General features: G+C 37.9%; 1 protein-coding gene across 1 annotated transcript; it reads right to left on the bottom strand.

Annotated features, from left to right (window-relative positions):
* Positions 1 to 1,392: 1,392 nt before the first annotated feature.
* kcmf1 (potassium channel modulatory factor 1) lies at positions 1,393 to 12,595 on the bottom strand. The gene is made up of 7 exons (XM_032569618.1): positions 12,403 to 12,595; positions 10,213 to 10,380; positions 9,951 to 10,090; positions 7,384 to 7,485; positions 7,084 to 7,267; positions 5,214 to 5,508; positions 1,393 to 3,892 (listed from the first exon to the last, which is right to left on the bottom strand). The coding sequence occupies exons 1-7, from the start codon at positions 12,416 to 12,418 to the stop codon at positions 3,628 to 3,630; spliced, it is 1,170 nt and encodes a 389-aa protein (XP_032425509.1). The 5' UTR covers positions 12,419 to 12,595; the 3' UTR covers positions 1,393 to 3,627.
* Positions 12,596 to 13,292: the final 697 nt, after the last annotated feature.

Here is a 13,292-nt window from a genome sequence, read left to right as displayed (position 1 = left end):
TGGAAGAAGCTCATATTGGCTTACTGGTGAGGATCAGACATGCACAGGCTTTAATGGGTGTAGAAAACTGTTGGTGAAGCATAGCATAAAGTAAGTCAAGAGAAACTTCTGCAGAGTCGTTCAAATCACGAAGTTAGCATTAAAATCCAGAAAATCCCTTTTAGAATTCACCTGGTCACAACATGATTCCCATGAGCCTCTTCTCTCCATTCTGTGCTTTCAAGAGTGAAAATAAAAAATAAAAAATCTAATATTTTTGGATCAAATCCATTACTCATATATTTATCTAAACATTTTTCACCATTTCAGGTGGCGTTTCACATTACTGACCCTGCAGCTCCACCTAAATCCTGCACACCGACAAACTACAGTCTCCTCTCAAGCTGAAACTCAATCTGTGTTGTTTTTTGGTGCTGGGCTCCTAGGAAGTGCCAGCTGCCCCAAGTTATCATGAAAGTTATCCAGCAGACACCATTTGTTTCTAACAATAACTATAAAGGAGTGACACGGACAGTTGCTTCACAGGCCCTCACACACAAGGACAAAACAGCCACTGGGTCCTGTAGTTTTATGCAGGCGTCCCTTTGGTTTAAGATTGTTTAGTTTGGGCCAGCTCAATTCATAGGTCCAATTACTTTTTCGTCAATATTTTAAAACTTTTCCAGCTTCAGTTTACATATGTATTTTCAGCACTTTTTGAACATCCTTCAGCAAAATTTTAAGATCGGATCATAGGAAGAGAATGCAAACAAAACCAAATTGGGGAAATACATTTTGAGTCATTAGAGATTGATGTACTTGTCATTTTTAAGGAGTTCTGGAATGAATACTAATTTCTTCCCGAAAAACGGACGACTTGGATGTGTACATTTCTTGAGGAAACAAAAACAGCCCTAAGCAGTTAAGAACTGCTTAGTTCTTAAATAAACTAAGATTAATATAGTTATAATATATCTATTACATCTATTTACTAATTTACCAAGAATTATATATGCATTTAGGGGAATTTAGAAAAGCTCCCTTGTTGCTGGGTTGATGTGTGACAAGATCGTACAAGACAAACCAAAATGACGGTGACGATTTGTGAAAGACAAGGAAAAATGTCAAAATGTTTTGATCGTATTTGAAAAAGTTGGTATTTGGCCGAGCTAGAACATTTTTGAACTCAACGTTTGCTAACATTTCGCATAGAGAAGTAGCCTCAGCATTACCGCTGTCGAAAAGAGTGCAATGAGTTTTTGCCAGAATCGTGCAGATGTAACTCCGCTCATGAAGTGACACTTGTGTGGATTCATTTAGCACAGTCATGTGCTTTAAGTGTTTGTTTTGGTGATTATAGTGTTCATTTAATTATAGAAATGAAATACTAAATAAAATGCGATTACAAAAGGATTTCAGCAGAGAGGTGTTTATTCCCACATAAATTCTTGGGAATAATCCTGGCTTGAGTTGTATTGACAGGAGTTGATAACACCAAGAAGGATAGTGAGCAACAAAATGGAATTGCTACAGAGCAGGGCTGTTTTTGGTGTGAGTGCTGAATGCAAGCATGTTAATGGAAAATTAAGTGGAAGGAAAGCCACAGAGAAAAATGTAAAAACGAAGAGAGAACTCTAAAGCAGAATTTGTATGTAAATGTCTCAAGACAACATTTGTTGTGAATTGGCGCTAAATAAAGAAAACAACATACGCGTGACCAACATGGGCAACAACCATTAAAAATATTTTCATTATGCCATTCCTGAACCAGAGATGATGTCAGAATCACCTTACCCAAGGAGAAAAAAGAAGGGCTGATCTGTGATCAAACGTTTGCTTTTCAGATTAAGTACATTTTGCATTTGGTTTCGACGTCAACTCTGGCGGAGACGAAGAATCAAAGATGTTTGAGATCCTGTGTGAAGTTTCCACCATCAGCAAAGCTTTGACAAGCCACTTCAGCTGCTGGTGTCGCTCCGCTACGTTTTATCATGTTCAAAATAAAAAAAAAAATTAAAATTAAAAAAAGCTATCTACCCATTTCAATCTCTGCGTTTTACATCTATACACTCCACTTTTTCTTTTCAATTACTGAAATAAATGTTTTCAATTATATCCAAGTCTAGATTATATATGAACGTTTTTAAGTACACAAAGCATAAAAGGCACAAGCTATGCTTTACTAAACTGTGACAACAAAAAAATAAATAAAAATAAAAAAAGATCTTTTGATCTTTGAGCGACAAGCATTTGAAATAACTATTTATTTTCAAAATAGTGGTATTTGAAAAGCTAATGAGCCCATCCCTAAGTTCAGGAATTTTACCAAATTACTATTAATAAAACGAATATGAAAAAAGACAATGTGCAAAAGAACGGAGGTTTTCACTTCCATCAAAAGATGTGTGCCATATTTATTGTAATCTAAATTTACACTTTAAAAAAAGTCTGCCCATGTCAAAGAATCATTATGAAAGTTAACGCAAAAAAAAAAACTTGTACATTTCTTTACATAGAGGATAAAAGTAGAGGCATGAAGGTGGCATGATCCGTGTCAAGGCTCAAACAAATCATAAAAACAGGTATAAATAAATAGAAAGTGCTAGCTTTAATCGGAAAACAAAAAAAAAAGAGTTGGGTTACGGAGGAGGGAGGAAAAAAAGAAAATAAATGAAGCTCCAGCGAAAGTCAAACAAGCCTTTGAAAGCATGTGGTCTGACACAAGCAGAGCGGAGGAGCACCGGATCAAGTCGTTCATAAATTAAAAACTATACTGTGCTTTAAAATCTCCAAACTAAAGATCAACATCCAGAGAGGCAAAACTCCTTTCTTACATTCGTGGCTTTCGCGTCTGCAGCCGTAATACAGAAAAGTCAAACTGGATTCTCAAATCGCGGCGTTTTCTCCAGATCCCAGTTGTTTCTCTTCATTTCGAAATACTCGATGAAAAGAAAAAAAAACCCCTAACAAGACAGTCAAGAAACTGATGTCTGCAAGTGAGTCAGTATGCTACTTAAGCCATTTTCGATGTAACCGTTTGAAAGAGTCGAAAGCTTTGGGATATTTTTAAAGAAAAAGTACAAAATTTCGATGACGGGGTCATCAAAGGTCATGCACGCTGCAAATAACTGCATGCGGTAAGTTATGGTAACCCATCCAAGCACTTTTTATTTATTAATGATCATTAAACACACACAGCAGCTTCATCAGAGGGGCTTGTGTTCTTATGACTTCTGAATGTGGAGTATTTATATGGAGGGCCCTTCACATGTCACAGGAAGCAAAGCTGCCTGCAGAACTTACCTGATAAAGAAAAGTTAAGTGGATTGATTATCAACTTCATATATATTTTATATATATATATTTATATTCATATAAATCTCTTCTCTTGCTTCCTTCCCCATATGAACATTTTATTCCAATTGATCTCTTTTAGTTTTGTTTACAATGTAACAAGTTACGGTGACGGGCCTTAAGTTACAATCACCAAAAACAAACTGAGGAGATAGAGGAGAGAAGGAGAGAAAGAGACAGGGAGACAGAGAGAGAGAAAAGGAGGAGGGCGGGGCCAGGGAGGACCGCACTTGTCTGCTGCCCCTTCACTGACAGTTGCAGCACAGAGGACACAGTCTGCTTGATGCTCGGACATCAAAGAGGAGGCGGCGGAGGCTCCCTCCCTGAAGAGCTGCTCTCTCGGAGCTGGAGGTTCTCCAGCGCCACATCTAAAGGCATGATGTCCACGCAGCCCATGGCTCCGAAGTCAGCGAAGTCTCGGCGCTCGTCCTCGTCGGAGGAGGAGCTCTCCTCGTGCATCAGCGTCGACAGCAGCAGCTCCTGGACGAACAAGCTGCGGTCGGCTCGCTCGCCTTCTAGGAACTGGCGCTCCGCTTCCGACATCTTGGGTTCATTCAAGCTGGAAGAAAGAAGAAGAAAAAAAAGAATGTTAGGTTATTTAGGATTGAAACAATTAATCTGATTAATTGTGATTGTTGGAATAGTTATCAACTGATTTAGTAATAAATAATTAGATTCTGAAGCTTGCCATTTGTTAAAAGAACACACTCAGATCAATAATTATGCCAAAACAGTACAAAAAAAAAAAGTAAATATAGCCTAGTGGTTCAAATTCTAAATCTAAGACTGAATCTATTAGGCACCTTTTGTAATCCAGATATCAACTGGTTAATAAACATATATAGATCAGCCCTACACTGTATACATGCCAAGTCAAGCAGAAGGGGCTGAGCTTTTCACATCTTAATGTTAGACGTATTTGTTTAGTCGTAGATGGATCCTTTGTCACAAATCATCAACGCTAAAGAAGCGTTGTGTTATTAAATTTTAGGCAAAAATTATGTTTTTTTCTTATTCAAAAAACATTTATTTATTTGCATGTTTGTACATTTCTAATGCTATATAAAAGCTCAAGTGGTTAAATGCAAAAATCTGCAGAAAGTGACAATTTCTTCAGATTTATAACCGACTAATCAATGGAATAATCAACAGAATATTGATGGCTACAATAATCGGTAGCTTCAACCCTAAAGTTATTAATTTAGCACGTGTGTTAATTTACTTCAAAGCTGAGATGCTTTACAAAAAAAAAAGTTACTTTATGTGTGACATTTGATCCTGTGAAAGATATACATTAATCCCTGACTATTTGTGATCACATGTCTTCTCCTCTCACTGGTTAATAAGCAGGTCTAAACATCTCTGAATCTATGTACAGGAACAGTTCAGTCTAAGCTCCAGAGCCATACAAATGCAATCACAACCCATAAACGTTTTCACATTTTGATCCATTAAAGTCACAAACTTCAATGTTGTTCACTAGCATTAATGTGATAAGAAACAAATTTGTAAATTACTGAGAAATTAAAGGATTTGTAACATGTGGCAGAATATGCTCTGCCAGATGAGACCAAAACTGAACTTTTAGGCCTACACCACTTTCAAAATGATACATGGCAGCATCATGCTATGAGCATTAAGCATTATTATCAGTTGCTTGAAAGACGTATGGAGCTAAATACTGTGCAATACAGAAAGAAAGCTTGTTAAAAGCTGAAAATTGAGGTTTAGATCCAAACAAATTGATGTTAAAGTCCAGACTAAAGTCCAATTGAGAATCGTATACTCTGTTTTGGTCACGTAAAATCAAAATAAAACACACAACAGTTCAAGGGCTACGAGTACCACTGGGTCACGCGTGATGGACTGACCCCACTCACCGTGCTAATAGAAACTGGGAGCTTTGGGAGGAGGAAGCGGGATTGCTATCACCCACGGCGCTGGTGTTGGCAGTGGACGAGTTAGGCGGAGGGATAGAGTTGCCCGTGTTGCTGGGGTTGTTGCCACGTCGAGTTGCGTGGCGGCCCGCCTCTACCTGCTGCCGGGCTGCCTGCGCCTGCTGCCGCTCCAGCTGCAGCTGCATCTGGAGCTGCTGCAGCTGGGAGGCCGAGGGGCCCGACGAGTTTATCTGGCCCCCCGCAGCCCGCCGCACACCGGACAGCTGAGACAACAACTCTGCAGGAGAAAACAAGGTAACTTTTAGTCCATTCCTTTAAAAAGTTAATTTTTGGATGAGTTTGTTTGTTAAAGTGGTGTTTAGATAATACACTGCAAAAAACACAAAATCCAGCTAAGTATTTTCGGACTGGTTTCTAGTGCAAATATATTGGTCTTATTTTAAGTGTATGAACTTTCAAGTAACTTTTCAAAATGAAACAAGAGCTTGTTTTAAGTCAGTTATTTCTTGATAAATTTTGATTGATAAAAAAAATACAGGTTATAAGTGAAAATAATTTGCTAATGGATCATGTTTTTCCCATACAAGTTCAAATGTCTTGTTCCACCAGCAGATTATTTCATATTTAACTAGTACCTTTTCAACAATACTAAGAAATCATTAAACCAAGCTGCTATATCTTGCTGAAAAGTTACTTGTAAGCTTGAACACGTTTAATAAGACAAAACTAAGATATTTGCTCTACAAACTAAAGCAACATTTCTTGGTAAGATTTGGTTTTGCAGTGTAGGCGTTTCCATTTATTTTCAGTGCCGTGCTTGTATGCAACCTTTTTAAAACCAAATTTTTTATTGGCTAAATGATGTAAAAAGGAACTACAAATCATTTAGATTCAAAAAGGCAGCTTAATCAGAAATGATTGTTATTTAAATTAAATAAAATTTTCTTGCATTTATAAGATAGCTAAGCTGAGTATATGGAAAATACAAGAAGTTAAACAGTTGGATTGTTTCAACATATTTCTGCACCAAAAAGGTGACTCCCAATGAGCTACGAGGTGAAAATATGATAAATAATATCAATGGTGATGAATCTCATAATTCTTTAAGTCCTAGTGAAAGTTTGTAATTTGGTCAACAAATAGGAATACTTAATCACCAGAGCCATCTTAAGTAGCATATATCAGGTGTAATGATTACAGTATGAGCTGGTTTCATTCGAAGTTGCTTGAAGTGGCCAAACAAAGGAAAGATATTGCCTGGGTTCCTTTCGCTGTGCAGAAGCAAATAATGTGAATCACAGAGATATTTCTAGTAATAATCCACTTTTTCAGCAGCAATCCACATCTAGAAATCGTTCTACCAGGTTTAATGTGGCAACTCAGTGGAATCATTACGATCACACCCCAGATGGACAGTAATTAATCAAACAGATGGATTCCTGCACATTCCTGATGTCAAAATGTCACATCTCCTCTAGAGCTGCCAACCCTTTAACACAAATTTAGTGTAAATTTAAAAAAAACTTTTCTAATAATTTATAGCAGATGTTTCTGAAGTGATCATCCGTTTTGAAAAAACATGTGTATGGCTCTATACTCTAAAATTGGTATTAATTTTTAACCTTGACCACTGGAAGCAACCCTGATTTTTGTACTTTGTATTTAAACCTATGTTTATTTCAAATTGTCCTACTTTAACTAAGTTTTGACAAACTTTGCTAACCTTTGTTACTGTAGAATATAAACTATCACTGCAGAATCCTATTTAATGTACATATTCGTGTTTTTAAGACCAACTTTTCTGCTCGTCAGGGACGCCAACACAAGATAAAGTACTGCATATGAGGCTCACCTGCGATTGGGTCCATTGTCTCTCTGTTACTGGGGGTGTAAGTGGAGCTCTGTGATGAGGAGGATGAGAGCCCCCCCGTGGAGCCGCTAGTAAAGTGCATATTTGTCCGTCGAGCTCTGGGGCCGCCTATTCCTCGCCCTGGGTGGAACATCCTGCGTACGTGCCGAACACTACTGGACTCGTCGTAAACGGGGGACCGTTAAGGTGAAACCTTGACAGTGTACGACGTAAATGTGAATCACTTTAAATCAGAACAAGCCAAAAGACAGAAATGTCCCGCGGGGGGGAAAAAAAGGATATTAAATCTCTTGGCGCTCTGTGCTCCAGGGTGAGGTGAGCCGTAAAGTCGTCCGTCACATGGTTTGGATCGCCTCCTGGCAAGGCAGCGCAGATTGGACAGATCTGAAGAGAGAGCAAGTGGACGGGTTCCTTTAGAGACATCGTAGGACTTTGGATGGAACAAGACAAGCAGCTGCATGCTAAATTTCAATTATTGAACAACAGTGATGTCATCTAGGCCCAAAAATGCAACAAAGCTCAAATTAGATCATTGCAGGCAGTTTTTCATCCATCGACAAACAGAACGTCTAAGCTCCTGCTCTAACCTGATGGGCCCAGCAAACTTTAATCTTTAAATATCAACAATCTAACAATTGATACAACAATAATATATGACTATGCAGATTTAAAATAACTTTACGTTAGAAAATGATTACCTGATCATGTGTGTCCATAAGTAGGACAGAAAATAGGAGGTAGCGAAACAATATTTCTTTAAAACACAAGTGTTTTTGCAGACTCTCCTAATTGTGTGTTTTTTCCTTGGAACTAAACTGTACTGAACTTTTGTCTCCACCAAAGCTACTCTTTATGTGCATTTCCACTTTGGGGTTCCTAAACCAAGCTTATTATGTAGATAACTCCCACCAGTTTTAACTCAAGATGATGTTTGCAGTAATCCCAAGACTTTCAATAATTGAAGCCTGTCAGATGTGCATCTCAGGCAGACAAACCACTCATACAGCAGCAGCTGCATTGACAGTGTCATTGTGTCAGTGTAAGTTTGCTCCCTCAAACTTCAAAATAAATGAATATTTGAGGAGTTGTGACTAGTGCCATCTGTACCACACCACATAAACATAAAAAACATATTTCAACCAATTAAAATCTCTTTATAAAAAAGATTTAAGGGGTGTTTTTATGCAGTATTTGTGCAGACGCTGAAAGCCGAACTTTATATATTTCCACGAGGAGTGGCAGATTTAATCATGTATTTAAACTCCAACTCAATTACTTGTGTTTCCAAACAATAGAGAACATTGTTTTAGTAATATATATTTCCAGTAAATATGAATTACAAAGGAGGAAAGGTAGATGACTAAAACCAAAGGGGGGTGAATATTTAACTAGTAAGAAATGCTTGAGCCCATCCAAGAGGTTTCACCTCCATGTCTGGGTAGATTTCAACATCTTGGGAAGATGTCTTCTTTAAAACTACTCCAGAAAACAACACTGGTTCCTGAAAAGCTTCCTGAAGTGGAAACACCTTTTTGTTAGCATGAATAGGAAGCTGGATGAAAGATGTGTGCAAAGATTCATGGTCCATTTCCAGCTCCCACATCAAAACTTTGACAAAGTAACATTTCAGGCACTCGATGCCTCCAAAGAGCAACATGTGTTACATACAGAACCATCTTTAAAAGGACTGATAGATCTGACTACATGAGACATCAGATGTTCTACATACATGACCTGGATGTGTCAAAATAGCTCTCCACATATTATCCCATTCCTTTAAAAATGAACGTCTGCAGTGTTTCTGATCAGTCAGATCTCAGATATTATAAATAGTTCATATGTAATAAACACCATCATGAAGACAATGAACTCTGGGGGGGCAAAGTGTTGATGTGGGTCTTCAATTGATGTCCGGATCCACTCTTTTTTCTCACTGATTTGCAATAAAAAAAAACTCCTTAAGTATCATCTCTGTGATGCATTAATCACACTAGATGATTAATGCATTCAAATAACCAAATGGTATATTTATGGCATAAGACCGTCAGAACAAGTTTAAAAAGGCATAATTTATCATTAATTACTTGCCACCGTTTTTTATGAGCTGTTCTCAACTAAATAAACCGTGTTATCATGACACCCAGCAACCAGGCACTTTGGTGTGGTTTTGACTGGTTCCATACTTTCTAATATTTCCAGCCTATCTCTCACTTTTAGAGAGAGACGCCGTAAAATAAAAGGGAGAAGCCTGAAATCATTTCGATTTTACATGCACCTACATGACTGAATTAAACTCAAGTTTTCTCAGCCTTAGTGGCTCATGTTTTGAATGCAGAATGCACAAAGTGTAAAGCATCAGACATTGTTATAAACGCCATTAAGGTCATGTAACGCCATGTAAGGTCATTTGCAGCCTCCTTGAAGTATAAAATACTAAAACTTGCAGTAAATTTATGGCAACAGGTTTTTGATACTCTTGTGTTCCTTTCCCCTACTATTGCAAACCAGGAAAATATTGAAATCGGATAACTTTTCCAAAATGAGTAGGGAACATCGCTAAGCTGAAAAATACCAGTTGGAAGGAATGAACTGAAATATCTGGAAAAAACATTTGACGTACAGAAAAATTAAATAAAACTGAAACTTTAAAAAACTCTTAAGAGAGGTTGAAGAACTATTTAAAAAAGATGCTTCAAATAAAAAATCTGTCTCATTGAAAAGAAAAGGAGAAAGAGACACAGCTCTAGATGTCGCAAAGACATTTCAGCCGACTGAATAACGTCCAGCACATCAGCGACAGCATTGATGCTCGATCTGCAGGGCGAAAAAAAAAATCCCAGGACACTCACCACCTCTGTGGACGTCTCCGAATGCTCTGAGGTGACATGCTCCTGTAAGGACGTCTCCGTGAAGCCCATCTTACCACAATAAGGACATGTGAACGACTGAGGTTGTTCCACCGAAAAGGTGTCTCCTCCATAATACAAATCTGAAAAAAAAAAAAAAACGAAACATTATTAAAAACATCTGTTCGTGACAGCCAGAGAAATAAAGACATTAAATCCGCATGGACTCGATAGGATGCTGAAGTTTCCCTCGATAGGGGCTTACCATAGTCTACTCTGGTTAATATACACTGCATGGGGTGCTCTGTGGTGTGTCGTGTTGTGGTGGCCCCGCTCTCGTAGCACGATGCACACAGGTCGTAGTCGTAGCAAATTAGACACTTAAACCTCCTTCCTCTAAAGTTGCCCTTTAAACATGCATCACAGCTCACACCTGAAAAAGGAAAACACAGAGAGGAGCTCATGAGAGGTTGGGCTACTCACTGCTGTCAAAGGGTTTCAGAGCTTCCAACTGTAAAGTTTACCATCAGTTTTAAGTCCATTTAATGAAATACCAGTAAAAGCGCTCAGGTTTTACGCTTCCAAACAGCTGGCTGAAAGGAGGCCGTTTCTCATCCTAAATAGAAAACTAATTTGGCTGTTTGAATAGGATCGTTGCAAGATTTAGTAACTTTAATGTTGAATTTAATATCTCTACAAATTACAAAAGATAACTTTACTTTTATTTTTCTTACTTTTTATCTTAAGCAAGTTGTGCATTAACTTTAACTTAAGTTAGACATAACTGTCGAATTAAAAGTGTGTGTTTCTGTTCTGGTATGTGTAGCCAGCACTTTTGAACCTACATGATGCAACTTTAGCCTCATTTTACAGCACAGAGTTACTGATAAACGGTTTTAGCCGACTAATGAAATACATTTTCTCCCTACAAGTTCATGGAGAACCTGTTAAAATTTCCCAGGCCTGTTAAGTTGCGACAGCCTAAAGAAAAACACAAATCAGAACTACATCTCACAGAAAAAAATACCATCAAGTTATTTCTCGAAAACATCATTATCTATAAGTAATTTAAGGCCCAGTACGGAAAATATGGAGAAAGTTAGAACTTTTTCAAAGTCTAAAACAAAGATCTTCAAGAATATTGAAGGTCTTGCATGAAATATGTTGGAAATATGTTTAGTCCATATAATTTTTCAGGTATGACGGTACAAATGATTAAGGATAACTGCAAGACTGACTATTGGACCAGGTGGTCGGGCTATTATCAACTTATTATTCTCGCAAAACAGAACATTATTTAAAAATAAGCACTTAAAAACTGGTCTTGTTGGTTTTTTTATCCATCTTAAACTTAACTCTGCATTAATCAAAATAACTTATTGTTACAAAAAAATATAACAGTGATAATTTCTGTAGTGTTAAAACTTGTTACACTTTCTGTTTCTACATAAAATACAATGAAAGCAACTGATTTTACTGATACATTACACACACATTTCATTGGAGAGTCAGAAAAGGCCATATTTGGCCAGCTTGTGATGTAAACAACTATTAAGTGTATTTCCTGTGACTGGTGAAATATTTTAAAAAGACTGCAAATGACTTAAAAAGGGGATATTACTTTTGTTTGCACTGACCCCATCAGACATAATTCCACTATCAGGTTTACTTGATAAGTTTATGATAAGTTTGGTAGTTAAATAGCATGAAACGCAAGATTCGTACAGACCAGAAAAAAATATGCTCATAATAAATAGTTTGTTCACTGTAAGACAACTGTGATCAAAACTTTAGGAGGAAAATATTTGTATGCTCATCGACTAAACTCTACAACTTTAAAAGGTGACTCATCAGTGATTCCACGGGAGAAAAAAAAACTCGGCTAACTCCAGACAAAAACACTGTAACTTATATCTGAATAGACTGGTTTCTGATCAGAGGCCTCAGAGTTTCTGTCTTTTAGTGACAGTGCACTAACATACAACATTATAAAGAGCTTATAACATAGTAGTTTCGGATTTTATGGAAACGTAGGATAAATACTATAACAGTTTTTAATGCGTGTGTTGGTATAAAACTGATTTACGAGACTGTAAGTACTGGGAAGTCCAAACTAAACCAAAGGCTTCTGGTATTCGCATAGATTAGCCTTCTCGCTAGCCCGGCTAATACAAGGTAATGTAGCACCTAGCCGCGGCTAGCTGCTAACTGCTGCTGTCTCATTGCGAACAGGTTGAGCGAGGTTACAACAGATACTTTTACATGACAGGCACATGACCACCAGCGCTGCTGACAGCAAATATAAAAAGTCAAGGGACAGGCTTGGAAGCCCGCCAAGAAAAGCGCAACTACCCCTCCTAACACGAAAAAGCCCTTAGCGAAGCTAGTCATGGAGCTAGCCGATCAGGTAAAGTAGTCCCCATCCCGGGCGCTGAGGATCCGTTTATTAACTCACCCTCATGTCGGGACATCCTACAAACAGCGACACAGCCCCTCTTCGGGCTCCCCAGCGCGTTCAGGGAGGAACGATACAGTTTTTGTGACTCTTGGCTGGTAAACCACTCCAACCTCGTCTCTTTTCCGAGCAAGATGGATCCCCAGCAGCTTACAGTTTGTTCTGCTTCCCGTCCCAGAGTGTCACTTTATGGCCGTATGTTGCGAAGGGTGGACACCAGGGGGCGCTCTTTGATACTTGCGCAATAAGAGTCACTTAGCCCTGGGCTTTGACTTGCAGAATCATACTTTGCATTAACGAAATGCAACTCAGAAGCTTGTTGCTTGTTGTGTTATTTAAAAAACTTGTGTTTCTAATGTTCACCAATACAAAATATTTTAAGAAAAAGCTGTAGAACTACAGTGTAGTCAGATAACCGTCAACAGAAAATATAATTCAGGAATTCGCAATTTTCTGGAATACCAAAAATGTATATGAAGACGTTCATATTTGTTTCTAATAAGATTCAAATTAATACATTTAAACATAATGGAAAATCTTTTTGAGTAATACAATTTGAAGGTTTGCATACTGGCTCAACAAAAAGAAGCATGAAACGTCATAGTGCGTGGTTGTGCTGACTTTGGACTTGATAAAACAGTAAAGCTGCATTTGATCAATCAATATTTTATTTATTCTTTACCCATTTTCTGGTGTCAAAACCGACACCAAAAGATTATTTGACTCAAAGTCACACAGGAACAACATGGATCTTATGCCATTTTAATTCTTCCTCCAGATTCTGAAACCCTATTTTGACCTCACTTTTTTCCTTCAGCACACTTTACAATAATATGCTCAGTTACAGTTCTCTGTCAACAGCTGGCTTCTTTAGCAAGAACCTTTTAGCT

This window comes from Xiphophorus hellerii, chromosome 8 (genome assembly GCF_003331165.1).
Source record: "Xiphophorus hellerii strain 12219 chromosome 8, Xiphophorus_hellerii-4.1, whole genome shotgun sequence".
Taxonomy (NCBI): domain Eukaryota; kingdom Metazoa; phylum Chordata; class Actinopteri; order Cyprinodontiformes; family Poeciliidae; genus Xiphophorus; species Xiphophorus hellerii.
Note: the sequence above shows the minus strand (reverse complement) of the source record. Positions and strands in the feature narration are given on the sequence as shown.